This window comes from Phasianus colchicus, chromosome 31 (assembly GCF_987193195.1).
Source record: "Phasianus colchicus chromosome 31, bPhaCol1.hap1.1, whole genome shotgun sequence".
Classification (NCBI taxonomy): Eukaryota; Metazoa; Chordata; class Aves; order Galliformes; family Phasianidae; genus Phasianus; species Phasianus colchicus.
In genome coordinates this window covers 3,307,762-3,335,719 of record NC_143466.1, presented here as the reverse complement: position 1 = coordinate 3,335,719, position 27,958 = coordinate 3,307,762, and the positions used below count along the sequence as shown (strand labels likewise).

Genomic DNA, 27,958 nt, shown 5'->3' with positions numbered 1-27,958 from the left:
CATAGGGAAGCTCTCACCCCCCACTCCCCACGGAGGGGTCTCCCACCCCTCATTCCCCATAGGGAGGCTCCCACCCCCCCCATCCCCCACAGGGTGGGCTCCCAACCCACAGAGGGGTCTCCCACCCCTCATTCCTCGTTGAGGGGTCTCCCACCCTGCATCCCCCCACAGAGGGGTTTTCCACGCTCCGCAGGGTGGGCTCCCAACCCACGGAGGGGTCTCTCACCCCCCACCCCCCACAGAGGGGTCTCTCACCCCTCATTCCCCATAGGAGGACTCCCACCCACCCCCCATCCCCCGCAGGGTGGGCTCCCAACCCACACAGGGGTCTCCCACCCCTCATTCCCCATAGGAGGACTCCCACCCCGCATCCCCCCACAGAGGGGTCTTCCACGCCCCGCAGGGTGGGCTCCCAACCCACAGAGGGGTCTCTCACCCCCTACCCCCCACAGGGGGGTCTCCCACCCCCCACCATGGCCGAGCCGGCCGGCTGCTGTGAACGCGTGGCCATCAACGTGGCCGGGCGGCGTTTCGAGACCCTGGGTCGGACCCTGCTTCGTTTCCCCGACACCCTCCTCGGAGACCCCCGGCGCCGCCGCCGTTTTTTCGACCCCCAACGCCGCGAGTATTTCTTCGACCGGCACCGGGGAGCTTTCGGGGCCGTCCTTTATTACTACCAATCCGGAGGGAGGCTGCGCCGACCCCCCGACGTCCCGCTGGACGTTTTTTTGGAAGAATTGAGATTTTATCAATTGGGACCCGAAGCCGAAGATCGCGTCCGTGAGGCCGAAGGTTTGGGTTTGGAAATGCCCCGGCCGCTGCCCCGAGGTCGGCTCAGTCGCCGGGCTTGGCTGCTTTGTGAGCATCCCGAAAGCTCCCCGGCCGCCCGAGCCATCGCGCTGCTCTCCGTCCTCATCATCCTCGTCTCCATCGTCGTCTTCTGCCTCGAGACCCTCCCCCAATTCCGGGCTGGGGGCGAAGTGGCTGCGCAGGTGAGGAGGGAGGGGAGGGGGAGGGGGGTCTTCGTCATCGGCATCGTCCTCAGGCTCATCTCAGCTTCGTTGTCTTCTTCGTCTTTCTTGTCCTCTTCATCTTCGTCCTCTTCCTCACCACCATCCCATCTCCATCCCCATCCTCAACCTCATCCTTGTCTTCTTCATCCTTGTTGTTCTTTTCACCTTTGCCTTCTTCCTCATCCCCATCCCCATCCCCATCCTCATCCTCATCCTCATCCTCATCCTCATCCTCATCCTCATCCTCATCCTCATCCTCATCCTCATCCTCGTTGTCTTCTTCATCCTTGGTGTCCTCTTCATCTTCATCCTCTTTCTCATCACCATCCCATCTCCATCCCCATCCTTACCCTCATCTTCGTCTTCTTCATCCTTGTTGTCCTCTTCCTCATCACCATCCTCATCCTCATCCTCATCCTCATCCTCATCTTCTTCGTCCTTGTTGTCCTCTTCATCTTCGTCCTCTTCCTCACCACCATCCCATCTCCATCCCCATTTCCATCCCCATCCTCACCCTCATCCTCGTCTTCTTCGTCCTTGTCCTCTTCATCTTCATCCTCTTCCTCACCACCATCCTTATCTCCATCTCCATCCCCATCCTAACCCTCATCCTCGTTGTCTTCTTCATCCTTGTTGTTCTCTTCAACTTCATCCTCTTCCTCTTCCTCATCGCCATCATTATCTCCATCTCCATCCCCATTCTCATCCTCGTTGTCTTCTTCATCCCCATCGTTCTCTCCATCTTCTTCCTCATCCTCATCCCCATCCTCATCCTCATCCCCACCTCCATCCCCATCCTCACTCTCATTCTTGTTGTCTTCATCCGCATTGTCGTCTCCATCTTCATTCTCATCCTCATCACCATCCTCATCCTCATCTCCATCTCCATCCCCATCCCCACCCTCACCCTCGTCTTCTTCATCCTTGCTGTTTTCTCCATCTTCATCCTCATTATCATTGCCATCCTCATCCCCATCTCCATCCTCATTCCCATTCTCATCCCTGTTGTCTTCTTCATTCTGTCTTCTACGTCTTCATCCTCATCCTCATCCTCGTTGTCTTTTTCATCCTCGTTGTCCTCTCCATCTTCATCTCCATTCCCACTTCCATCCCCATTCTCACCCTCATCCTCATCGTCTTCTTTATCCTCATTGTGTTCTCCATCTTCAATCTCGTTCTCATTGCCATCCTCATCCTCATCTTCATCCCCATCTTCATTCTCATCCTCATCCTCATCCTCGTTGACCTCGTTCCCATCTTTGTTGCCTTTTCCATTCTCGTTATGGCCTTCATCCTTCTTGATTTCTTCAGTCTCATCTTCACTCTCATCTTCGTTGCCTTCATCCTCATCCTCACTGCCCTCTTCATCCTTGTTGTCCTCCCCATCTTCCTCCTCATTCACTTCTTCATCCTCATCCTCGTAGCCCTTCTCATTCCCCTTGGCTCCTCATCCTCATCTTCATCCTTCTCCTCCTCCTCCTTGTTGACTTCCTCTTCCTCATCCTTATCCCCCTCCTCCTCCCTGTTATCCTCCTCAGCCTCATCCCCATCGTCCTCCTTTCCATCTTCCTCATCCTCCCACCATCTTCCTCCTCATCTTCCTCCCCATTTCCCTCCTCATCCCCACCGCCTCCCCACCCGTTTCTTCTCAAACCTTTTCTTCTCCTCATCATCCTCATCTTCATCCCCTCTCCTGTCAATCTCCACCACCGTCCTCAGCTTTTCCTTTTTGCCCCCAAATCTGCTCTTCATCACTTCCCTCCTCTTCATCACCCCCTCCTCCTCTTCGTCACCCCCTCCTCCTCTTCATCACCCCTTCCTCTTCTTCATCATCTCCTCCTCCTCTTCATCACCCCCTCCCTTTCATCACCCCCCCATATTAACTTCTCACTCCTCACTCTCAGCTCTTCCACCACTGCTCAGCTCCTCCATCTTCATCGCCCTTCATCCTCCTCCTCCTCGCTCTTCTTCTTCTTGAGCTCCTCTTCCTCACCCCCGTTGGCACCTCGGAATCACTTCTCTCCTTGTTCCTCATTTTCCTCTTTTCTTTTTTCATTTTCCCCGTCCGCTCCGTTTCCCCACTCATCCCCTTCTCACGTCGCCGTGCCCTTCGTTATCTCACTCATTATCTCCCTGCTAATTCTTCACTTCCTTCTCTTCGCCCCCCTCACGCTGGACTCCCCCCCCCCCCCATTTCCCACTCACATTTCCTGTTTCCAGCTCTCTGTTTCCTCCACCCCCCCCCCCCCTTTCTCACCATTATCCTCCTTTTCCTTCTCCTTTTCCTTCTCCTGGGACCCCAATCTCTGCTTGGGCTCCAACCCCCCATAACCCCCCCCCAAAGAAGGGACCCCCACCCCTGGGTGCTCTCTGACCCCCATAGCCCCCCCAAGGAGGGGACCCCCACCCCTGGGTGCTCTCTGACCCCCATAGCCCCCCCAAGGAGGGGACCCCCACCCCTGGGTGCTCTCTGACCCCCATAGCCCCCCCAAGGAGGGGACCCCCACCCCTGGGTGCTCTCTGACCCCATGAGATGTTATGGGGATGGGACTTCAACCTCTGAGCCCCATGGCCCACCATGAGGATGGGATCCCAAGCCATAGGTGACCTCCAACCCCCCCATAACCCACCATAAGAAGAGGACCCCCATCTCTAGGGTCTCTCCAACACCCCATCACCCATCCTAAGAAGGGGACCCCAATCTTTAGCTGACCTCCCACCCCCATCACCCACCCTAAGAAGGGAACCCCGACCTCTTGTTGCTCTCCAACACCCCATAACCCACCCCAAGGAGGGGATACCCATCTTTAGGTGACTTCCCACCCCCATAACCCACCCCAAGGAGGGGACCCCAACCTCTAGGTGCTCTCCAACACCCCATAACCCACTCCAAAGAGGGAACCCCGACCTCTGGTCTCCCTCCCACCCCCATCACCCACCCTAAGAAGGGAATCCCAACCTCTAGGTGCTCTCCAACACCCCATAACCCACCCTAAGAAGGGGACCCCCATCTCTTGGTGACCTCCCACCCCCATCACCCACCCTAAGAAGGGAATCCCAACATCTCGTTGCCCTCCAACACCCCATCACCCACCCTAAGAAGAGGACCCCCATTTCTAGGTGCTCTCCAACACCCCCATAACCCACCCCAAGGAGGGGACCCCCATCTCTAGGTGCCCTCCAACACCCCATCACCCACTCCAAAGAGGGAACCCCGACCTCTGGTCGCCCTCCCACCCCCATCACCCACCCTAAGAAGGGAATCCCAACCTCTCGTTGCCCTCCAACACCCCATCACCCACCCTAAGAAGGGGACCCCCATTTCTAGGTGCTCTCCAACACCCCATCACCCATCCTAAGAAGGGGACCCCCATCTTTAGCTGACCTCCCACCCCCATCACCCACTCCAAAGAGGGAACCCCGACCTCTGGTCGCCCTCCCACCCCCATCACCCACCCTAAGAAGAGGACCCCCATTTCTAGGTGCCCTCCAACACCCCATAACCCACCCCAAGGAGGGGACCACCATCTTTAGCTGACCTCCCACCCCCATCACCCACCCTAAGAAGAGCCCCCCCATCCCTCAGTGCAACCCACCACCCCACAACCTTCCCCCCACCCCCCACCCCCACCCCCTCACCCCATTATTATCCCCCCCCTCCCCAACAGATCCCGTCGCCTCCCCTCAACTCCACGGCAGAGGAAGCGGACGGCGTTGGGCGCTCGTGGTCGGACGACCCTTTTTTCTTAGTGGAGACCCTCTGCATCTGCTGGTTCTCCTTGGAGCTGCTGGTGAGGCTCCTGGCCAGCCCCAGCAAGGCGGCCTTTTTCCGGAACGCCATGAACCTCATCGACCTGGCCGCCATCGTTCCCTATTTCGTGGCCCTGGGCACGGAGCTGGCGAGGCGTCGAGGCGTGGGTCAACCCGCCATGTCTTTGGCCATCCTTCGAGTCATCCGCCTGGTCAGGGTGTTCCGAGTCTTTAAATTATCCAGGCATTCGAGGGGTTTGCAGATTTTAGGGCAGACCCTGAAAGCGTCCATGAGAGAATTGGGTTTGCTCATCTTCTTCCTCCTCATCGGAGTCGTCCTCTTCTCCAGCGCCGTGTATTTCGCCGAGGCCGAAGACGCCGGCAGCAGCTTCACCTCCATCCCTCAAGCTTTTTGGTGGGCTGTGGTCACCATGACCACGGTGGGCTACGGGGACATGGCGCCGGTGACGGTGGGGGGGAAGCTGGTGGGCTCCCTGTGCGCCATCGCGGGGGTCCTCACCATCTCCCTGCCCGTCCCCGTCATCGTCTCCAACTTCAGCTTCTTCTACCGGAGGGAATTGAGGGGGGAGGAAGGGGGGGAGTGCGTCCCCACCCCCCCGTGTCCTTTGCACGGGGGTCAAGAGACCCCGCCGGGAAGTCCTAAAACGGGGAGGGGGATCGGGAGGGTTGGGGAGGGGGAGATGGTGGATGGGGAGGTGGTGGGGGGGGGTGGGGGGGCGCCGCCGCCGCCGCCGCCGTGGAAGTTGGTGACTGAGGTGTGAGGGGGGGGAGTGGGGGAAGGTGAAAAGAAATGGGGAGGGGGTGGGGGAATGGGGAGGAATGGGGGGGAAATGGGGGCAATGGGGGGGAATGGGGAAAGGTGAGGAGAAATGGGGGGGGGGGAGAATGGGGAGGAATGGGGGGGATGGGGGGATGGGGAAAGGTGAGGAGAAATGGGGGGGGGAATGGGGGAGGAATGGGGTGGATGGGGGGGATGGGGGAAATGGGGGCAATGGGGGGAATGGGGAAAGGTGAAGAGAAATGGGGGGGGGGGATGGGGGGGATGGGGGAAATGGGGAGGATGGGGGGAATGAGGAAAGGTGAAGAGAAATCGGGGGGGGGAGAATGGGGAGGAATGGGGGGGGATACGGGGAATGGGGGGGATGGGGGGGAATGGGGAAAGGTGAGGAGAAATGGGGGGGGAATGGGGAGGAATGGGGGGGGTGGGGGGAAATGGGGGGAAATGGGGGGAATGGGGGGAATGGGGGGGAATGGGGAAAGGTGAGGAGAAATGGGGGGGACAATGGGGGGGGATGGGGGAGAATGGGGGGGTATTGGGGGGAAATTGGGAGAAATGGGGGTGTGGGGAAAGGTGAGGAGAAATGGGGAGGAATGGGGGGGGAATTGGAGGAAATGGGGAGGAATGGGGGGGAATGGGATAAATTGGGGGGGGGTGAGGGGGAATTGGGGGGGGAGTGGGGAAAGGTGAGGAGAAATGGAGGGGGGGGGAGAGGGAGAAATGGGGGGGAATGGGGAGAAATGGGGGGGGGGATTGGGGGAGGAATGGGGGGAGGGGAAAATTGGGAGGAGAAATAGGGAGGAATGGGGGGGGGAGATGGGGAGAAATGGGGGGAATTGGGGGAAATGGGGAGGAATGGGGGGGAATGGGGGGGAAAAAGAAGAACTGGAGGAAATGGGGAGAAATGGGGAGAAATTGGGAGAATAATTGGGAAAGATGAGGATAAATGGGGGGGGGAGTGGGGGAGGGATGGGGAAAAACGGGGGAAAATGGGGAGGGATGGGGAAAAAAAGAAGGAGAAATGGGGAGAATTTGGGAAAAATGGGGAGAAATGGGGGGAAATGGGGGGGAAAATCAGAAATTGGGGAGGAATGAAGAAAAATGGAAAGGAGTGGGGAGAAATGGGGGGGAAAAAAAGTGGGAGGAACGGGGAGAAAAAGGGGGGAATTGGGAAAAATGGGGAGGGATGAGGGCGGTGCGGCGCACGGGGATGCACGAGGATGCGGCACGACTGCTGGCACGGGGCGGCTTCAGCTGCAGTGTGCACGAGGGTTCACCAGGGCTGTGCACGAGGACACGGTGGTGGTGCACGAGGGGTTGGGGGTGTGAGTGCACCAGGGCCTGCAGGGATGGGGGGCAGACAGGTGATGGTGCACGAGGACTCACGAGGTGCACGAGGACTCACGAGGTGCACGAGGACGTGTGATGGTGCACGAGGACGCACAGCAGTGCACGAGGACCTGAGATGTGCACAAGAACACATGAAGATGCACGAAGACTCACGAGGGTGCACGAGGACACACACGAGTGCATGAAGACACAAGAGGTGCACGAGGACTCAGAAGGGTGCACGAGGGCATGCCATGGTGCACGAGGACATGTGATCATGCATGAGGACACACAATGGTGCACGAGGACACACGGGGGTGCACAAATACACACAAAGGTGCACAAGGACATGTAGTCATGCACGAGGACACAACGGCGCACGAGGACATGTAATGGTACATGAGGACACACAAGAGTGCATGAGGACATGCAGTGGTGCACAAGGGCTCACAATGGTGCATGAGGGCACGTAAAGGTGCACGAGGACACACGAGGTGCACGAGGACATGTAACGGTGCACAAATATACATGAGGGTGCACGAGGATGTCATGGTGCATGAGGACACACAAGACTGCATGAGGTCATACAACAGTGCAAGAGGACAAATAACAGTGCACGAGGACATGCAGTGGTGCACAAGGACACACGAGGATGCAAGAGGTCACGTGACAGTGCACGAGGACATGTAATGGTTCACGAGGACACATGCTAATGCACAAGGACACACGAGGGTACACAGTATTGCACGAGTACACACACAGTGTTGCACGAAGACGTGTAATGGGGCATAAGGACACGCAATGGTGCACAGGGTCACATGAGGCGCATGAGGTCACACAGTGGTTCACAAGGACATGTAATGGTGCACGATGACACAATGGTGCACGAGGACACACAGTGGAGCATGAGGACATACAATGGTGCACAAGGACATGTAATGGTGCACAAGGACATGCACAATGGTGCACAAGGACACACAAAAGTGCACAGGGACACTTAATGGTGCACAAGGCCCCACAGAGTGTTGCACAGGGACACACTATGGTGCACGAGGACACGTAATGGTGCATGCTGACCCACACGGTGTTGCACAAGGACACGTAATGGTGCACGAGGACACGTAATGGTGCACGCTGACCCACACAGTATTGCACGAGGACACACTATGGTGCATGAGGGCATGTGATGGTGCACGAGGACCCGCATAGTGTTGCACGAGGACGCACTATGGTACGCGGCGACCCACGCTGTTGCACAAGGACCCACGCTGTTCCATGAGGACACGCAGTGTTGCACGAGGACACACTATGGTGCACGAGGACACATAACAGTGCACAAGGACCCACACAGTGTTGCACGAGGACACACTACTGTGCACGAGGACACGTGACCGTGCACGCTGGTGCACCAGGACACACAGCGGTGTCCCGTCCCCCCCCCCCCCTCAAGGACAGACGGTGCCGCTCAGGGCTGAATGAGGACGTGCTGCGTTCCCCCCCCCCCCCCCCCCGCCGCCCCCTCTCCGGTTACGGCCCCAAATAACCGCCGGCGGCCGCGAAGGAATCCAAGAACCCGATCCGCCCGAGGAGCTGCTGGGAGCCACGAGGAGGGGGGAAAAGAAACTGGGGGGGGGCGGTGGGGGGGGGACGGATTGGGGGGCGTGGAGACCCCAATAAAGGTGACAGCTGGAGACGGAGCGGGGTCACGGGGGGTCGTGGGGAGGTTGGGGGGGGGGTTGTATTGTGTTGTTGTGTGTATTTGGGTTTGGGGGAGCTGGGAGGGGCGGCTGTGTTGGGGAGGGGGCTCTCGTGGGTCACTGGGGGGGTCAAGGGGGGTCCCACGGGCTGAGAGACCCCCCCCCAGATCTCCTGTTGCCTCATAAGTACCCCCCCCCAGAGCCCCTCAGTATTTTCTAACCACATCCCAGTACTCCCCCAGCGCCCCTCTCACCCCCTCGGCTCCCTCAGCGCCCCCCCGAACCCCCCCAGACCCCCTCAGCCCCCCTCAAGCCCCCCCAAACCAATTTTTCCCAGCCCTGGAGGACCCACGAGGAGCGCTCCCATGTCCAGCCACAAGGGGGCGCTATGGAAGCGCGCCGCTCCTATTACGAAAGTGCCACAGAGAAGCGGAACCGGAAGCGTGCCCTCAGCAAAACCGGAAGCGTACCCTGAGCGGAACCGGAAGCGGCCTCAAATCGCCGGTGCTTCCGGCGGCTGTGGCGGCGGAGGCGGGGCGGTGATGCTCTGCGAATTGCTCGGTGATGCCGGGCCCGTCCCGCTCCCCGATGGCGTCCCCGTGGTGCTCGGTCGTGGGCCGCGTACCGGAGTCACCGACCGGAAGTGCTCCCGACAGCAGGGTGAGGGAAGCGGCGGCGGCGGAAGTGGGGGGGCTGGGGGGGGGGGGTTCCGGTGCTGCCGTTTCTCATCTCTTCCCCTCCCCCACAGTGGAGGTCGTGGCCAATTACGCTGAGGGCACCGTCGAGGTCACGCAGGTTGGTGGGGGGGGGTCCTGGGGGGGGTCGTGGATAAATTGGGGGGGCTGGGGTATTTCGTGGGGTCTTGGGGGTATTGGGGGGGGTCCTGGGGCGGTCTTGGGAGTATTCACAGAATCACAGAATCACAGAATCACTAAAGTTGGAAAAGACCTATAAGATCATCCAGTCCAACCATCCACCTGTCACCAATGGTTCTCATTAAACCATATCCCTCATATTGGGGGGGGGGGCGTATTAGGGGATGTTTAGGGGGGTCTTGTGGGCTTTTGGGGTGGGGGGGCCCTTAGGGGGGGTTTCTCGTGGGGTTCTGGGGATATTGAGGGGGTTTCAGGGGGTCCTTGGAAAATCTGGGGGGGTCCTGGGGGTATTTGAGGGGTGTTTGAGGGGGTCTTTGGGTTGTTTATGTGGGGGGGGGGGGAGTCTTAGAGGGGTGTCCTGGGGGTGTTTCATGGGATCTTGGGGGTACGGAGGGAGGTTCTGGGGGGGGTTGGGAGCCCTTGGGGGAGCTCGAGGGGGGGTCTTGGGGGTCTTTGAGGCATGTCTGGGGGGGGGTCTTGGGGGTATGTTGGTGTTGGGGGGGGGGGAGGGTCTTTAGGGGGGTGTCCTGGGGTATTTTATGGGGTCCTGGGGGTACTGAGGGGGTTTCAGGGGGGAATTGGGGGCCCTGGGGAGGTCTGGAGGGGTCTTGGGGGTATTAGAGGGGTATTTAGGCGATCTTGGGGTTTTTTTTTTGGGGGGGGGGTATTTAGGGGGTGTCCTGGGGGTATTTAGGGGGGTTCTGGGAGGTTTAGGTGATCCTTGGGAGGTACTGGGGGGGGGGCTGGGGGGCTCTGGGGAGGTTTGGGGGAGGGGGGGGGTTTCTGGGAGTATTCAAGGGGTGTTTAGGGAGTCTTAGGTTTTCTTTGGGGGGGGGGGTTCTGGGGGAATTTGGGGGGGGGCAGTGGGGCTCCTGGGGGAGTTTTGGGGGTGTTTGAGTGCATTTGTGGGGGTGTCCTGGGGGATATTTTGGGGTCCTGAGAGAGAGGGAGGAGCTGATTGGTGCTGGGCATTATTTTGGGGGGATGGGGAAGGGGTTCTGGGGGGCTCAGGGGGTGTCTGGGGCTTTGGGGGGGGGGCATGGGGGGAGGAGATTCATGGGGGTCCGTCCTGAGGGGGGGGGATTGGGAGCATTTGGGGGCACTTGGGAGGTTTTGGGGAGTGGGAGGTGAAGGCTGAGAGGATTTTGAGGGGGGGTTCTGACCTTGGGTTCCACCCCCCCCTCTCCCCCTTCACATCCAACAGCATGGAGTGAACCCCACGTGCGTGGGGGGGGTCCCGCTGGGCCGGGGGGGTCGAGCAACGCTGAGGGGGGGGCAGAGCCTCTGCCTGGTGAACGGCCGCTACCCCCTGGAGCTGCGCTTTGCTGACCCCCCCAAGAGCCCCCGGACCCCCAAAAGACCCCGCAGCCCCTCCCCCACGTCAGAAGAAGACCCCCCCACATCAGAAGACCCCCCCACATCACAACGTCCCCCCAAATTAGAGGACCCCCCCACATCAGAGAGCCCCCCCGGGGACCCCTGGCATCAGCACGGCCCCCTCCTCGTCTTCACCCCCCCAGGCGTCCAGCCCAGCTCCCAGGTACGTTTTGGGGGCTGTTCTCCCATTTATTTTGTGTGTGGGGGGGTCCTCTAATTTGGGGAACTTCTCTTTTTCCTGGGAAGGTCCCTTTTTGTGCCCCCCCCCCCAATTAATTCTCCCCCCTCCCCCAGATTGCTGCCTTTGATCTGGACGGGACTCTCATCACCACCAAATCAGGGCGGGTGTTTCCCACAGGCATCGATGACTGGAGGTATTTTATGGGGTTGGGGAGAAAGTGAGGAGATCCTATAGGGCCGGGGGGTGTGGGGGGGGCAGTTTGCATTGACCCCCCCCCCCATATTTCTGCCCCCCCCTCCAGAATTCTATACCCTGAAATCCCCAAAAAACTGAAGCAACTCCAGAACGACGGCTATAAGGTACCCCTCAACCCCCCCAAAACCCCTCTGCTCCCCCCCCCCAGAACCCCATTACCCCCCCCACACACCCTCTGCCCCCCCAGCCCCTCTGACCCCCCCCTGCCCCCCCCAGCTGGTTGTTTTCACCAATCAAATGGGGATTTCCCGTGGGCGCCTCCGCGCCGACGACTTCAAAGCCAAAGTGGAGGCGGTGATGCGGCGCCTTGGAGTCCCTTTGCAGGTGGGTGGAAGTGGAATTCCCCCCCCCCCGACCCCCCCCCAGCCTTTAGGGGGGCTCTGGGACCCCCCCCAGATTTATGGAGACTCCCTGATTTGTGTCTCCCCCCCCCCTTCCCAATATCTGTTGACAGGTGCTGGTAGCGACGGGACCGGGGATCTATAGGAAACCTGTGTTGGGAATGTGGGATCATCTGTGTGAGAAGGTGGGGGGGCACTGGGGGGCACTGGGACGGGCTGGAGGGTGAATGGGGGGCACTGGGAGGGAATGAATGGGACTGGGAGGAACTGGGAGGGGAGTGGGGGGAACTGGGAGGGAATGAATGAGACTGGGAGGAACTGGGAGGGGATATGAGGGGAATTGGGAGGGGATGGAGGGCGACTGGGGGGCAATGGGAACGGACTGGAGGGCACTGGGAGGGAATGAAAGGGACTGGGGGGGGCACTGGGAGGGACAGGAGGGTGACTGGGGGGCACTGGGAGGGAATTGGGGTGGACTGGGAGAGACCAGGAAGGGACTGGGGGGCACTGGGAGGGGATATGGGGGGAATGGGGAGGGGCTGGAGAGGAACTGGGGGGCACTGGAAGAGACTGGGGGGCACTGGGAGGTAATGAAAGGGACTGGGAGGCACTGGGAGAGATGGGGGGGAACTGGGAGGGGATTGGGGGGGCACTGGGAGAGACCAGGAAGGGACTGGGGAGCACTGGGAGGGGATATGGGGTGGACTGGTAGAAACTGGGAGGGAATGAGAGACTGGGGGTATTGGAAGGCACTGGAAGGGACTGGATGGTGACTTGGGGGGGGGGGGCACTGGGAGGGACTGGGGGGGGATTGGGGACAACTGAGGGGGATCTGGGGGCTACTGGGAAGAACTGGGAGGCACTGGGAGGTGAGGGAGGGGGGCTGAGCAGCCACAATTCCTCCATAGGCAAACGGGGCCGTGACGGTGTCAGTGCAGAACAGCATCTACGTGGGGGGTGAGCAGGGAGCTGTGGGGGGGGGGGAGGAGGTTGGGGGGCGTTTTGGGGTCCTATAGATGGGAGGGGGGCACGTCTCCACCCCCCCTCACTCATTGTCCCCCCCCCTTCCCCCTAAGATGCTGCTGGCCGCCCCCCAAACTGGGCCCCGGGCCGCAAGAAGAAGGATTTCTCCTGCAGCGACCGCCTGGTGGGCAGCCCCCCCCCAGACCCCCCCACTGCCCACGTTCCCCTACAGGGGGGGGGTTCCAACACCCCCCAGATCCCACCAGTGTCCCCATTTTCCTCCAGGGGAGGTCCCAGCACCCCCCCCCCCCACCCCCATTCCTCTACAAGGGAGGTTCCAGCACCTCCAGCTCCTCCCCAATTCCTCTATTCTCCTCCGCGGGGGGGAGGGGTCCCAGCACCTCCCATCCCCCCATCTGCCCCCATTCCGCTACATGGGGGGGGTCCCAGCACCCCCCAGACCCCCTCACTGCCCCCATTCCCCTCCAGGAGGGGTCCCATCGTCCCCCAGACCCCCCCAGTGCTCCCATTCTCCTCCAGGGGGGGGGTCCCAGATCCCCCCAGTTTCCTCATTCTCCTCCAGGGGGGTCCCAGCACCCCCCCCCCCCCCCCCAAAGTGCCCCCATTCCCCTACAGGGGGGGTCCCAGAACCTCCCACCCCCCCATCTGCCCCCATTCCCCTCTGGGGGGGGGTCCCAATGCCTCCCAACCTGTGCCCCCTCCCCCAGTTCGCCCTCAATGCAGCGCTGCCCTTCCACACCCCTGAGGAATTCTTTTTGGGCTGGGCGCCGGCGCCCTTTGACCTTCCGACCTTTGACCCCGTAAGTAACCCCATCCCCCCCCACCCCTTTGATGCACTTAAATCTTTATGACCCCCCTCTCCCCCAAAAAACATTGACCCCTGACCTTTGCCCCCCCAGCGCCAGTTGGACCCCAACGCTCCGCTCTATGAGCCCCCCGAGGCCTCCCTCACCTCCCCCAGCCCCGAAGTGCTGGTGGCCGTTGGCTTCCCGGCAGGTGGGTGACCTCTGACCCCTCCCTGTGACCTCTGACCCCTCCCTGACCTCTGACTCCCTCCCTGTGACCTCTGACCCCTCCCTGTGACCCTCAACTCTGTTCCTCTGACCCCTGACCCCAAACACTGCCCCCACGATGCCTCACTCCCAGCTGTGACCCCTGACCCCCAGCTGCGACCCCTGACCCCTACTGCTGACCCCACCTGTGACCCCTGACCCCTTCACTGACTCCCACCCTTGACCTCTGACCCCTTGATTCCTGCTGCTGACCCCTGACCCTTCATGATGCCCCCAGCAATGACCTCTGACCCCTGGCTGTGACCCTTGGCCCCACATGTTGAATTCTGTGATCTCTGACCCCTTAGAATGACCCTGTGACCCCCTAACAGTGACCCCTGACCCCCAGCCTTGACCCCTACCCCAAACCATGACCTTTGACCCCTAACCATGACCTTTGACCCCTAACCATGACCGCTGACCCCCAACCGTGATCCTCAATCCCTCCGTATAATTCTGACCTCCAATGCGGACCCCTAACCTCCAATGCTGACCCTCAACTTTGACCCCTGCCCCCAGCCGTGACCTTTGACCCCTAACCACGACCCCTGACTCCTAGTGCTGACCTCAACCCTCCTCAACAGCGACCCCTGACCCCCAGCCACGACCCCTGCTCCCTAACCATCATCTCTGACCCCCAATACTGACTCATAGCAATGACCTCTGTCCCTCACCTTTGACCTCTGACCCCAAGCTTGACCTCTGACCCCTCTTTTCCCCCCCCCAGCTGGCAAATCCACCTTCCTGAAGACTCACATCATCCCCGCGGGTTACGCCTACGTCAACCGGGTAGGGGGGGCTGCAGGGGGGAGGAGGGGGGGGGGGGTCCCGTGATAAAACATGACGTCACGTGACCCCCGTATGACGTCATACGACCCCCGTGTGACGTCACACGACCCCCCCCTCCCCCCATCAGGACACGCTGGGCTCGTGGCAGCGCTGCGTGGCCGCCACTGAAAGCGCCCTGAGCCGCGGCCGCAGCGTCGCCGTGGACAACACCAACCCCGACCCCGAGTCCAGGCAGAGGTGAGTCGATGTGAGGAGGGGGGAGGGGGGGGGAGAAGGTGAGGGGGGGTCCCCAAAAAGTTCTGACCTCCCCCCCCCCTTAATTTTATGCCCCCCTTTTCCAGGTACATCGCGTGCGCGCAGGCGGCCGCCGTGCCGTGCCGCTGCCTGCTGTTCACCGCATCCCTGGAGCAGGCGAAGCACAACAGTCGGGTGAGCAGCCTTTTAGGGGGGGCAGGGGGGGCTCGGAGGGGCTGGGACCCCCCCCCTATATGAAGGTAGGTAGGACCCCCCCGTTACTCATCCATAAAGCGTCCCCCCCCCTCCTCGTTGCTCCCACAGTTCAGGGATATGACGGAGAGCGGCCACGTCCCCGTCACCGACGCCGTCCTGCACAGCTACAAGTGGGTCTGGGGGGGGGGCGAGGGGGAGCCGGGGGTCTCTTGGGGTCTGAGGGGTCCCTTAGGGTCTGGGGGGGCCCTCAAGACCCCCTCCACCCCTCAGCTTTTCCCCCATCCCTTCTCTTTTCACCCCATTTCCCCCCCTCTTCCATTGGGCATCGCCCCATTCCTTCCCTCTCGCCCCAATGCCCCCCATTTTCCTGACCCCCCCCTAAAAATAACGATATTTGGACCCATTTCTGCCCCATTTCTGCACTATTTCCCTTTTCCTGCCCCATTTCTGCACTATTTCCCCTTTTCCTGCACCATTTCTGCACTATTTCTCCTTTTCCTGCACCATTTTGCCCCATTTCTGCCCCATTTCTGCCCCATTTCCCCTTTTCCTGCCCCATTTCTGCCCCATTTCTGCACTATTTTCCCTTTTCCTGCACCATTTTGCCCCATTTCTCCCCAGTTTTCCAGTTTTTTACCATCTCTCCCCATCATTATTTCCTATTTTGATGGACTTTGCCCTATTTCTCCCCCATTCCCCCCCCCCCCATTCCTATGGAATTTTTACCCCATTTTCCTCCATTTTCCCTCATATTCCTATATTTCCCAATTTTTATCACTTTTACCCCATTTCCCTCATTCTTTTTTTGCATTCCTATGGGATTTACCTCATTTCCCCCCATTCCCTCCCCCATTCCTATGGATTTGACCCCATTTCCCCCATTCCCACGCCCTGTTTTCCCTATTCTGATCACTTTCCCCCATTTTTTTGGGTTTTTACCCAATTTTTCCCATTTTCTCCCTCATTTCTATGACATTCACCCCACTTCCCCATATTTTCCCTATTCTTACCAGTTTTACCCAATTTTCCCCCATTTCCCCCCCCATTCTTACAGGTTTCTCTCCCTTTCTCCCCCCCCCCCCCCCCCAATTCCACCCCATTTCCCCCCTGATTCCTATGGGTTCCCCAACCCTTCTTACTCCCCAATCCCCCCCCCATTCCTATGGGTTTTTCTCCCTTCTCACCTCCCCCCCCCCACCAATTTCTGTGTGTTCCCCTCCCCATTCTAAACCCCCCCCCCCCCCCCCCCAATTCCCCTCTTTTCCCATTTTATCCCCCCATTCCCTTCTCATTCCTATGGGTTTCTCCCCTCCCCATTCCCCCAACATTCTCAGCCCCCGCCCGGATTCTCACCCCCCCAACTCCTATGAGTCCCCCCACCCCATTCTCACCCCCCACCCCTTATTTCCCCCCCCCAGGAACCGTTTTGTGGCCCCCTCCCCCTCGGAGGGTTTCTCTCAGATCCTCCACGTCCCATTTGTGCCTCAGTTCCGGGACCCGAAGCGGCGCCGCCTCTTCCTGCAGTTCAACGACGGCTGAGACCCCCCCCCCCCCCCCGGACCCCCCCTCAAATAAACCTTCGGTCCTCTGTGCCCCCCCCCAAACCCCAATAAAAACGCAGCTGCTCCAAAATCGAGGGTTTTATTGCAAAAATGGGCTCTAGGGGGGGAGGGGGGGTCACGGTGTCTCCATGCTTTCGCCTTCTGCAGAAAATTGGGGGGGGGGCGATTAGGGACCCTCATGTCACCCCCCCCTCCCATCTCCTCACCCTGAGGACCTCCCCCCCCCCCCCCCCCCCGACGTCCTCCATCCCTCTGTCCCCCCCTCCATGTCCTCACTCCCCCCCCCATCCTTTATGCCCCCCCCCCTCCATTTCCATCCCTGTCACCCATCTGTCCCAGCCCATAGACCCCTTATGCCCCCCCATAGCCCCCCCCCAAAGACCCCCCCGCCCCCCCCCCCACTGCTCTCATTGAAGAGGACCACCTCTTATTACCCCACATCCCCTCATATCTCCCCCCCCACACACCCCCTATAATCCCTCCTCCAGGTACTCCCCATGCCCCCAACCCCCAGAACTCCCCCCATGGCGCCCCCCCATAGCCCCCCCCCCCACCCCTCATGGCCCCCGTGTAGCCCTTGCCCTCCCCTTAGCCCCCCCATAACCCTCACCATAGCCCCCCCATAACCCTCGCCATAAACCCCCCCATAGCCACCCCCCACCCCCCCATAACCCTCACCATAGCCCCCCCATAGCCACCACCCCAGCCCCCCCATAACCCCCACCATAGCCCCCCCACACCCCCCATAACCCTCACCATAGCCCACCCCCATAGCCAGCCCCCCAGCCCCCCCATAACCCTTGCCATAGCCCACCCCAGCCCCCCCATAGCCCCCCCCAACCCCCCCCCCCCCCCCCCACTGACTCATTGAACAGGAAAGCCTCCAGTTACCCCACATCCCTCACACCCCCCCTCTCCCCTCCCCCTACCTTCCCCCCTCCAGGTACCCCCCCCCACCCAACCACCCCATAGCCCCCCCCCCCAGCCCCCTGCGCCCCCCCCCCCCGCGCCCCCCCCCTCACTGAGCTCGTTGAACAGGAAGGCCTCCTGGTACTCCCTCATGTACTGCGTGGAGCGCGACTCGTCCAGGAACAGCGAATAGACCCGTTTGATGTCCTCCACCTGCACCTCCACCCCCTGGGGGGGCCCCGAGACCCCCGTCAGGACCCCCCCCACCCCCAAAACCCCCCCCCACAGGGACCCCTCACCCCCCCCCCCTCCCTCAGACCCCCAAAGCTCTCCGCTGAGCTCCTCCTCTCCACTCTGAGACCCCTTCCACTGAAACCCCCCCCCCCTTTTTGATCCCTCCTAAGGATTTCATGCCCCCCCCCTCCGGGCCCCAATAATCCCCTCCCCCTCTGAACCCCCCGCCCCCAATATTCCAACCTCCCTCCCTTGAAATCCTCCAAATCCCTTCCGGTACCCCCAAAAATCTCCCCCCCCCCCCTCCCAAGACTCCCCACAAAAACACCCCAACCCCCAAAAGAACCCAAATCCCACAAGGTTCCCCCACTCCCCCAGTTTAAATATCTAATTTGAAACCCCAATTCCCCCCCAAGTGACCCTCAAACACTCCCAAGGCCCCAAACTTTTCCCACTGACCCCAATGCCCCCCCAGTGACCCCAAAATCCCTCTCCATACACCAAGATCCCCCTCAGTAATCACCCAATCCCCCCCCCCAGCCCCTAAAACCCCTTCCAGGGACCCCAACCCCCCCCCTCAAATCAATCCCAGTGACCCCAAAACACTCCAGGACCCCAAAACCTCTCTTTAGATCCTGAGACCAATCCCTTCCCCTCAAAACCCATCAGTGACCCCAAAATCCCTCCTAAAATCCATAAGTGACCCCAAATCCCCCCAAAACTCATCAGTAACCTCAAGTCCCCCCCAAAACCCAACAGTGACCCCAAAATCCCCCCTAACCCCCCCAAAACCCAGTGACCCCAAATCCCCCCAAGACCCCCCAAAACCTATCAGTGACCACAAATCCCCCTCAAGACCCCCCCAAAACCCAGTGACCCCAAATCCCCCCAAGACCCCCCCAAAACCCATCAGTGACCCCAAATCCCCCCCCACCCCCAGTCCCCCCCCCACCCAGCGACCCCAAACCTCCCCCTTCCAGCCTCCACCCCCCTCCCACCGCCCCCCAACCAAACCCCACCCCACTCCCTAGAGTTCAAACCCCCTCCCCATTCACACAGGGGACACGCAGACCCCCTGTCCCCCCCCCTCACCGGGGGGGGGGCTCTGTGTCCCCCCCCCACCTTGCGCTTGCGTGCCACCAGGCTGGCAGCAGTGATGAGCTGGATGGCGTAACGCAGCGACGTCTCCAGGCCGATGCGTGTCAGCACTGAGTACGCGTCCTCCGTCATCTCCACGTCCTCCTCCTCACACCTGGGGGGGGGCACGGCCTCGGTGGGGGGGCTGGGGGGGCAACTGGGGGGACCGGGGGGCAACTGGAGGGGGCGGGGGGCAACTGGGAGGCGTCTGGAGGCACCAAAAGGCAGAGGGAGGGGATTACAGGAGGTGCTGGGGGAGCTTGAGGGACACTGAGTGGCATTGGGGGGGCACTGAGTGGCACTGGGGGGGCAGCTGGGGGGGTTGAGGTGCAATTGGGGGGCATTTGTGGCACTGGGGGGCTTGGGGGGGGGGATGGGGGGGCGTCCAGAGGCACCAAAAGGCAGAGAGAGGGGATTACAGGAGGTGCTGGTGGAGCTTGGGGGGCACTGAATGGCACTGGGGGGCAGCTGGGGGGGCTGAAGTGCAACTTGGGGGGCATTTGTAGCACTGAGTGGCACTAGGGGGCACCTGGGGGGGTTGAGGTGCAACTTGGGGGGGCACTGGGGGGCTTCCTGGGGGGGTGGGGGGCAACTGGGGGGTGTCCAGAGGCACCAAAAGGCAGAGAGAGGGGATTACAGGAGGTGCTGGGGGAGCTTGAGGGGCACTGAGTGGCACTGGGGGGGCACTGAATGGCACTGGGGGGCAGCTGGGGGGGTTGAGGTGCAACTTGGGGGGGGTTCTGGGGGGGTGGGGGGCAACTGGGAGGCATCCAGAGGCAACAAAGGGCAGAGGGAGGGGATTACAGGAGGTGCTGGGGGAGCTTGAGGGACACTGAGTGGCATTGGGGGGGCACTGAGTGGCACTGGGGGGGCAGCTGGGGGGGTTGAGGTGCAACTTGGGGGGCATTTGTGGCACTGGGGGGGTCCTGGGGGGGTAGGGGGCAACTGGGAGGCATCCAGAGGCACCAAAAGGCAGAGGGAGGGGATTACAGGAGGTGCTGGGGGAGCTTTGGGGGCACAGAGTGGCATTAGGGGGGGGCATTATATAGCACTGGGGGGCAACTGGGGGGGCTGGGGGGCATCTGAGCAGGCAATTTATGACACTGGGGGGGCACTAAATGGCATTCAGGGCTAACTGGGGGGGCACGGTATGGCACTAGGGTGGCTGGGGGGCACCTGGGGGGCATTATATGGCACTGGGGGGGGGATAGGGGGCAACCAGGGGGCACTATATGGGACTGGGAGGCAACTGGGGGCTCTGGAGAGCAACTGAGAAGGCAATATATGGCACTGGGGGGGCTGGGGGGGGGCACTGTATGGCACTGGGGGGGCTGAGGTGCATCTGGGGGGAACTGTATGGCGCTGGGGGGGGGGGGGGTCAAAAAGCATCAAGAATGGGGTTAGGAATATGAAAATGGATTGGAAAAGATAAAGAAGGGATAGGGGACACCTGTGTGTGGGGGGGGGGGCACCTGTGTGGGGGGGTGAAAAAGCATCAAAAGGGTTTTGGGGGGGAGGGGGGGGCACCAAAAACCATTGGGTGGGCAGCGTCTTGTGTTGGGTAAGAACTGGGGGGGGGGGGAGATAAGGGGGGAAAAGGGGAGAACCACAAAATAATGCTGGGAGGGGGAACCTTGGGGGGGGGTGGGGGGTCTAAAAGGAAGGGGAGGGGAGCTTTAAAGTTGGGGGGGGGGTCTCGAGGGGGGGTCCTGACCGGATCTTGAGGATCTGCTTGGTCTCCTTGTCGCTGTAGGGCGCGGTGGAGATGATGAGCAGGCGGTCCAGCAGGTCGATGGGCAGCCCGTGTGGGCTCTGATAGTTGGTGCCACGGATCCTACGGGGGGGTGGGGGGCACACTTAGAGCTCGGGGGGGGGGTCTCAGCACCCTCTGCCCCCCCCCCCCAGACCGTTTTTACCCCCCCTTCAACCTGGTGATGCCACGGTTGGTGGCCATGATGAGGACGGGCGCCATGTCGCTCTCCAGCGCGCGGTTGAGGAAGGAGAAGCACTCGATGTCCAACATGTGCACTTCATCGATGAACAGCACCTTGAGGGGGGGGTCCGGGGGGGTCAGGAGGGGTGTATGTGTGTGTGTCCCCCCCCATTTTAACCTCCCCCCCACTTTATTGTCAGTGCTCACCCCAGGGATGACTTCGGCTTTGCCCTCCTCGCGCCACTCGGCCACTTTGGCGTTGATTTGCTCCCGCACCTCTGTCTTGATTTCCCCTGTGTCACCTATAAGGGGGGGGGGGGAAAAATGTCGGGGGGGGTCGTGGAGGGGGGCTATGGGGGAAAGGGATCTTGGGGGGGGAACCTGGAGGGGATTTGGGGAGCGGTTTGGGGTGGGGGGAGGTGCTAAGGAGGGTATGAGGGGGTCTGGGGTTGGGGGGGAGATCTGGAGAGCCTTGTGGGGGGAGGGGGCAGCCCCATAGGGGGTGGGGGGGATTTTGGGGTGGGGGCAGCCCCATGGGGGGTGGGGGGGGATTTTGGGGTGGGGGCAGCCCCATGGGGGAGTATGGGGGGGATTTTGGGTAGGGGCAGCCACATGGAGGAGATGTGGGGGGGGATTTTGGGGTGGGGGCAACCCCATTGGGGGCTGTGGGGTAGGGGCAGCCCCATGAGGGGGTGTGGGGGTGGGATTTTGGGGTGGGGGTAACCCCATGGGGGGGGTGGGGGGGGTTTTGGGGTAGGGGCAGTCCCATGGGGGGGGCCGTGTTGGAGGGATTTTGGGGTGGGGGCAACCCCATTGGGGGGTTGTGGGGTAGGGGCAGCCCCATGGGGGGGGTGTGGGGGCGGATTTTGGGGTGGGGGCAGCCCCATGGGGGGGGTGGGGGGTATAAAGGGGTTATGGGGGGAGAGGGGGTCTGAGGGGCCCTACTGGGGGGGTTTGGTAGGGGATGATCCCAAACTGGGGGGCTAAGAGGGGGTCTGGGATCGGTAGAGACCCCTGTGAGGGGATCTGGGGTGGAAAGGGGGGGTCTGGGGAACCTCACTGGGGGGGGGGAGGAGATCAGTAGAGACCCCTGTAAGGGGATGAGGGGCAGAAAGGGGGGGGGGGGGTCTGAGGAACCCCATGGGGGAGGGTGCTTTGGGAGGGGGGACCCCAAATTGGGGGGGAGGGGGGCTGGGATTGGTAGAGGTGTTCTGGAGACCCCTGTGAGGGGAGCTGGGGTGGAAGGGGGGGGTCTGGGGAACCCCATAGCAGGGGGTTTTGGGGGGGGGGACACCAAATGGGGGGGGTCTGGGATTGGTAGAGATGTTCTGGAGACCCCTGTGAGGGGACTTGGGGTGGAAGGGGGGGGTCTGGGGAACCCATAGCGGGGGTAGCGGGGGGTTATGGAGGGAGACACTAAATGGGGGGAGGGTCTGGGATTGGTAGAGACGTTCTGGAGACCCCTGTGAGGGGATCTGAGATGGAAGTGGGGGGGGGGTCTGGGGAACCTTACTGGGGGGACTTGGGGGGGGGGGAGGTGACCCCAAATTGGGAGGAGGGGTCTGAGATTGGTGGAGATCCCTGTGAGGGGATCAGAAGGGCAGAAGGGGAGGGCGGTGGGGGGAGGTTTGGGGAGCCCCATTGGAGAGGGGCGGGCTGGGGGTTTTGGGGGTAATTTGGAGGGTGTGTGGGGGGGGTAATTTTTTTTTTGGGGGGGGGGTCTTTATACCCGAGAAGAGGGCGAGGAAGCCCTGCGTGCGGCTGTTGATGACGTCGATCTCGTGCAGGGACACGGTGTGCACCACCTCCTTCCGCTTCTGCAGCTCCCCGTCGGGGCACTGCACGAACTTGGTCTGGGGAGGGGTCAGCCGTGGGGTCACCCCCCCCCACACAGACACCCTTTGGGACCCCCAGGACCCCCCCCCAAAGCCCACCTGTGAGCCCATGGCGTCGTAATCCCGCGCTCTGGTGAAGGAGCGGCCGAGCTTGGAGATCTTCCCCGTGGCTTTGTCGATGGTGATCACATCCCTATGGGGGGGGCAGACCCGTTTTGGGGTGATTTCACCCCAAATTTGGGGTCCCCGTCACACATAGGGTCTCCTATCCCCCCCCCCCCCCCTTTTTAGGGATTAAATAAGGGTCCCATTCGGGTTTTCTTTGGCTCCACTTTAGAACTGATTCAATCCGTTTTCAGGAGCTGCTCTGCCCCATTTTTGACTGTTTCCCCCCATTTTTGACTGTTTCCCCCCATTTTTGACTGTTTCCCCCCCATTTTTGACTGTTTCCCCCCAATTTGGCACCAATTCAACCCCACTTTGGGACCAACTCAACCCCATTTCTGCAACTATTTTGCCCCACTTTAGGACTATTTTGCCCCATTTTTGAACTAATCTGCCCCATTTTTTAACCAATTCAACCCATTTTGAGACCATTCCAACCCGTTTTTGACCTGTTCTGCCCCACTTTGGCTTTAGTTCACCCCATTTTTGTGACTATTTGGTTCCATTTTGAACTACTTCAACCCATTTCTGGGGCCATTTCCCCCCATTTTGAGACGACTTTTCCCCATTTTCAAACGATTCCACCCCATTTTGGGATTATTTCAACCCATTTCTGGGGTTATTTTGCCCCATTTTGGGTCCCTTCCACCCCATTTCCTTCCACTCCCCCCCTCTTTCCCCCTCAACTCTCCCAAAATTCACCACTTTCACCCATCTTCTGCTTTTTTTTGACCCGTTCCCCCAACCCCCCCTTTTCCATTTTCACCCCATTTTTCCCCTCCCTTCTATCTCCCCCCCCTCCCCACCCCACTCAGGTTTCTCCCTCCCCATTTCCCCACCCCACCCGGTGCTTTTTACCCAAATTCCCCTCATTCTACCCCAAAATGCCCCCCCCCCAACCCCCACTCACCCAGCCTGGACCTTCTCTTTGGTGAGAGATTCGATCATTTTGGTGCCCAGATCGTAAATGGTTTCCATCTCTGTGGTCTTCAGCGTCAGTTTCCCCACTTTGGCACCCTGTAGGGTTTGGGGGGGGGGGGACAGGCTCAGGCCCCCCCTCTGTTGTTGTCACCCCCCTCCCTCATTTTGTCACCCCCCCATCAGTCTCACCGTGCCAGTGGCCGGGCGGTCAATCTGGATCTCCACCACTTCGCCCTCAATGATCTCTGTCTCCTCCCTGCCAGGATGGAATGATCCCAAAACTGCCCCTAAACACCCCAAATCTGCACCCCCAAATCCCAACATTGTCCCCAAATCGACCCCAAATCCCAACATTGTCCCCAAATCGACCCCAAAGGCCCCAAATCTGCCCCCAGATCCTAACATTGTCCCCAAATCTACCCAGATTGTCCCCAAATCTACCCCCAAATCCCAACGTTGTCCCCAAATCGGCCCCAAAGGCCCCAAATCCGCCCCCAGATCCCAACATCGTCCCCAAATCTACCCAGATTGTCCCCAAATCTACCCCCAAATCCCAACATTGTCCCCAAATCGACCCCAAAGGCCCCAAATCTGCCCCCAGATCCCAACATTGTCCCCAAATCTACCCAGATTGTCCCCAAATCTGCCCCCAAATCCCAACATTGTCCCCAAATCGGCCCCAAAGGCCCCAAATCCGCCCCCAGATCCCAACATTGTCCCCAAATTGGCCCCAAATCTGCCCCCAAATCCCAACATTGTCCCCAAATCGCACTCCAGCATTCTCTAATTACCTGAATATCCTCCAATACCCCCAAATTACCCCAAACACCCCCAAATTGTCCTCCAATGCCCCCAAATATCCCCATGCCACCCCTAAAGTTCCTCCACTGCCCCCAAATTGCCCCCAAATGCCCTCCAACCTCCCCAAACACCCCCAAATTGCCCCTAGAAGTCCCCAAATGCCCCCAAATGGCCCCAAAACTGCCCCCAAATGTCCTCCAGCCCCCCCAAACAACCCTGAACTGCCCCTAGAAGTCCCCAAATGCCCCCAAACTGCCCCCAAATGGCCTCCAACCCCCCCAAACACCCCCGAGCTGCCCTAAATACCCAAATGCCCCCAAACTGCCCCCAAATGTCCTCCTCCAGCCCCCCTAAACACCCCCAAGCTGCCCCTAGAAGTCCCCCAATGCCCCCAAATTCCCCCCAACCCCCCCAAAAACCCCTGAGCTGCCTCTAAAAGTCCTCCAATGCCCCCAAACTGCCCCCAAGCCACTCCCAGATGTCCTCCAACGTCCCCAGGTAGTCTCCCAATGCCCCCAAATGCCCCTGGGTCACCCCTAGATGCCCTCCAATGCCCCCAAACTGTCACCCAAAGCCTCCAAACTATCCCCAAACACCCCCATGCCACCCCTAAAAGTCCCCCAATGCCCCCAAACTGCCCCCATATGGCCCCAAACTGCCGCCAGGTGTCCTCCAACCCCCCCCAAACACCCCCGAGCTGCCCTAAAAATCCCCCAATGCCCCCAAACTGCCCCCAGATGTCCTCCAACCCCCCCCAAACACCCCCAAGCTGCCCCTAGAAGTCCCCAAACCGCCCCCAAATGCCCTGAGATGTCCTCCAACGCCCCCAAACACCTCCGAGCTGCCCTAAAAATCCCCCAATGCCCCCAAACCGCCCCCCAAAGCCCCCAGCTGTGCCCTGACTTGATGCGGACGCCGATGGAGCGGCGGAAGGCCTGAGTGAGCGCCTCGGTGCGGCTCATCTCCAGCGAGAAGATCTCACTGCCAGCAATGGCTGTGAACGGGGTGTCGGGGCCCAACGCCTGCGCCATGCCTGGGGACAAAGGGGGGGGCACCCAGACGGTGACAAAAGTGACAGCAAAGTGACAGAAGGGGGGTCGGGGGGGGAGTTTTTAAGCGAAGGAGGTAAGCTGCCTAACGCGGGTTGGGAATGAAGGAAAGCGTTGTGCTGCCTCATTTCAAGTGAGCAATTAGCTACTAAATTAACCCTTCATCATTAGATGAGTGTTACAACATTTCCTGTTCTATCAGACCCGCTCAATTTACCTGATTTATAAACAAAAACAATATTATGCTCTCAGCCACGACGGTGTGGAATTGCTCTCCAATTTATACAACCGGATTCTTTAGTATCTCAGTGGAGTGCAAGCAGCCTGAATAATTCCTCTGGGATTGAACTTTGCTCTGCTATTTTCTCTCTAAAAAGTTTGTGTTATGGGCACATTATTGGTTTATCTGAGGATGTAACTGAAAAATATAGAAGTACTATAATATTTCGTAATTAGTCGGAGAGCACAAACGCCAATAATAGGGAAAGCCTCAGCACAATGTAATTTTAAGGGACTTTAAAAGCACTAGAATAAAATCAAGGTAGATAAAATGGTATATAAAGAGATAAAGCTCTTCTGATAAATATTACTGCAGAGAAATTCTTTTTTAGAAGAACTGATGGAACAAATTTTATGTTTTTAAACGAGACTTGAAAAAACGCGCTGAAGCGAATTGGAAGCAACGCTGACACTTCCACAGGAAAAAGGAACAAATAACCTCACAGGTGATTTTCACCCCGTTTTTCAGTGATTTTCACTCTTTTCCTTTATCCTACGAAAGCAAAGGGGGGTGCTGTACCCATGGCGATGGCGGTCTTGCCGGTGCCCGGCTGCCCGGCGATCAGCACGGCGCGCCCGGCGATTTTCCCTTCCTTGATCATCTCCAGGATGACTCCAGCAGCCCGACGAGCTGCCAGCTGGCCCACCATGCCCTGAGACACCTGGAAAAGGTGGTGGTGGGTCACAAAAATCCCTTCTCCCCCCATTCAAACCCCTTTAGAAACCCCCCCCCCCCCTTCCCTCAATTCCGGACCTGTCGCGGTTCCAAGGCGTCGTCCAAACCCAACCCGCGGATGTGGGAGTGGGCACCTGTGGGGGAAAATGGGGTTGGGGGGGTGAGGGGGGGGTCAGGTGGTTTTTGGGGGGGTGTCACAGATATTTAGGAGGATCAGGGTATTCCAGGGGGAGCATTAAGTGAGCCCCCCCCCCCCAAGTTGTGCTGTTGGCTCTCACCGATGCGCTCAATCCGGGTCACATCCCGCACCTCCGGCACCTTTGTGGTCTGGGGGGGGGAAGGGGGGGTCAGCAGGGTTAAAGAAAGTCAGAACCCCCCCCTCTGTGCCTACCCACCACCCCCAGCCACTCTGTGCCCCCAGGATCCTCCCCCCCCCGCTTATTACCTTGATAACCCACCCCAATTAACCCCCCCCCCCCCAGCTAACCCCAATTACCCCCCAGCTTTCCTTCCCTCACCCCCTCAGGACCCCCCCCCCAAATTACTCTCCAGACACCCCATTCCCTCAGCCTCCCCCACCCCAAACGACCCCAAATCACCACCCAAAGCCCTCAGGACCCCCCTCCTCCCCCCCAGTTACCACCCAACCCCCCTCCCAATTACTCCCAGTTTCTCTTCTCCCCTTTGGATGACCCCCAATTCCCCCCCTATATTCAACCCCCCCCCAGTCACTCCTAATTACCCCCGTCCCCCCAGCACCGCCCCCCCCCAGTCCCGTTATCCCCACAGGACCCTCCCACTCACCCCTAATTACACTTTCTCCCCCCAATCGCCCCCTCGTTATCTTCACGCGACCCCCCCCAATTACCCCCACACCTCCTCACCCCCCATTACCCTCAATTACGGCCCCCCCCCCCCATTTCCCCCACGGAAACCCCCCAGTTTCCCCCCAATCTCTTCAGAGTCCCCCCACTTTTCCCCCCAGGACCCCCAATCCCCCCCAGACCCCCTCCGGCCCCCCCCCATTCCCGCACCGCCGTTGCCATGGCGCCGTCCGCACCGCCGCTGCCTCTTCGCGCTCTCTGAGCGAGGCGGAAGTGACGCACGGTCAGTTCCGCTTCCGGCGGCGGACGTTCCGGCGGCACCACTCGATGGTCGCGCAGTCCTCCAGCACGTCCGCTGCGTATTGGGAGTGGAAGGGGCGGTCTCAGAGCACGGCTGTGCCCCATAACTGCCCCATAGCTGCCGCATGGGTGCCCTATAGATGCCTCAGGGCTTAGTCTACCGCCCCAGAGCCTGTCCTACAGCCCCAGCCCGCCCCATAACCTGCCCCATAGCCACAACGCATCCCACCCTCAGCCCACGCACGCCCCACAGCCAGCCCCATAACCGTCCCCATCAACACCGCCACCTCCACCCCCCCGGTTCCCTTTCTGGGAAGGGGCGGAACCATTTCCAATCCCCCCCCCCCCCCCCCCCTCGCTTCCTCCGGTGGGCCCCACCCATCGCTCTTCACCACCGATTGCCCCTTTAAGGCGCGGCGCCCGCCTCCACGTGGTCATTGG

General features: G+C 60.3%; 3 protein-coding genes across 3 annotated transcripts; 2 read left to right on the top strand and 1 right to left on the bottom strand.

The window, feature by feature from the left end:
• The first annotated feature begins 308 nt into the window (after positions 1-308).
• KCNA7 (potassium voltage-gated channel subfamily A member 7) lies at positions 309-5,545 on the top strand. The gene is made up of 2 exons (XM_090127551.1): positions 309-992; positions 4,682-5,545. Exons 1-2 carry the CDS (start codon positions 474-476, stop codon positions 5,543-5,545), a joined length of 1,383 nt encoding a protein of 460 aa, XP_089983677.1. The 5' UTR covers positions 309-473.
• A 3,393-nt stretch (positions 5,546-8,938) lies between these two features.
• Positions 8,939-16,463, top strand: PNKP (polynucleotide kinase 3'-phosphatase). The gene is made up of 16 exons (XM_090127931.1): positions 8,939-9,248; positions 9,337-9,383; positions 10,668-11,003; positions 11,135-11,214; positions 11,323-11,380; positions 11,493-11,600; positions 11,731-11,802; positions 12,526-12,574; positions 12,694-12,764; positions 13,309-13,401; positions 13,501-13,597; positions 14,381-14,442; positions 14,570-14,679; positions 14,784-14,871; positions 15,001-15,062; positions 16,311-16,463. Exons 1-16 carry the CDS (start codon positions 8,954-8,956, stop codon positions 16,429-16,431), a joined length of 1,749 nt encoding a protein of 582 aa, XP_089984057.1. The 5' UTR covers positions 8,939-8,953; the 3' UTR covers positions 16,432-16,463.
• Positions 16,464-16,517: 54 nt separating this feature from the next.
• RUVBL2 (RuvB like AAA ATPase 2) lies at positions 16,518-27,776 on the bottom strand. Its single transcript, XM_090127934.1, has 15 exons — positions 27,428-27,776; positions 26,672-26,720; positions 26,472-26,527; positions 26,238-26,379; positions 25,293-25,422; positions 23,778-23,844; positions 23,578-23,684; positions 22,602-22,695; positions 22,397-22,520; positions 20,875-20,969; positions 20,663-20,781; positions 20,449-20,568; positions 18,720-18,849; positions 17,477-17,591; positions 16,518-16,595 (listed from the first exon to the last, which is right to left on the bottom strand). The coding sequence occupies exons 1-15, from the start codon at positions 27,620-27,622 to the stop codon at positions 16,570-16,572; spliced, it is 1,569 nt and encodes a 522-aa protein (XP_089984060.1). The 5' UTR covers positions 27,623-27,776; the 3' UTR covers positions 16,518-16,569.
• Between the last annotated feature and the right edge of the window lie 182 nt (positions 27,777-27,958).

Coding starts and splice junctions, on each gene's coding strand:
- PNKP (XM_090127931.1), top strand. CDS start 8,954: ATGTCCAGCCACAAGGGGGCGCTATGGAAGCGCGCCGCTCCTATTACG. Junction 9,249..9,336: donor GAAGTGCTCCCGACAGCAGG/GTGAGGGAAGCG, acceptor CCTCCCCCACAG/TGGAGGTCGTGGCCAATTAC. Junction 13,598..14,380: donor GGCCGTTGGCTTCCCGGCAG/GTGGGTGACCTC, acceptor TCCCCCCCCCAG/CTGGCAAATCCACCTTCCTG.
- KCNA7 (XM_090127551.1), top strand. CDS start 474: ATGGCCGAGCCGGCCGGCTGCTGTGAACGCGTGGCCATCAACGTGGCC. Junction 993..4,681: donor GGGGCGAAGTGGCTGCGCAG/GTGAGGAGGGAG, acceptor CCTCCCCAACAG/ATCCCGTCGCCTCCCCTCAA.
- RUVBL2 (XM_090127934.1), bottom strand. CDS start 27,622: ATGGGGCACAGCCGTGCTCTGAGACCGCCCCTTCCACTCCCAATACGC. Junction 23,685..23,777: donor ACCGCCCGGCCACTGGCACG/GTGAGACTGATG, acceptor CAAACCCTACAG/GGTGCCAAAGTGGGGAAACT. Junction 20,970..22,396: donor CTTCCTCGCCCTCTTCTCGG/GTATAAAGACCC, acceptor CCCCCCTTATAG/GTGACACAGGGGAAATCAAG.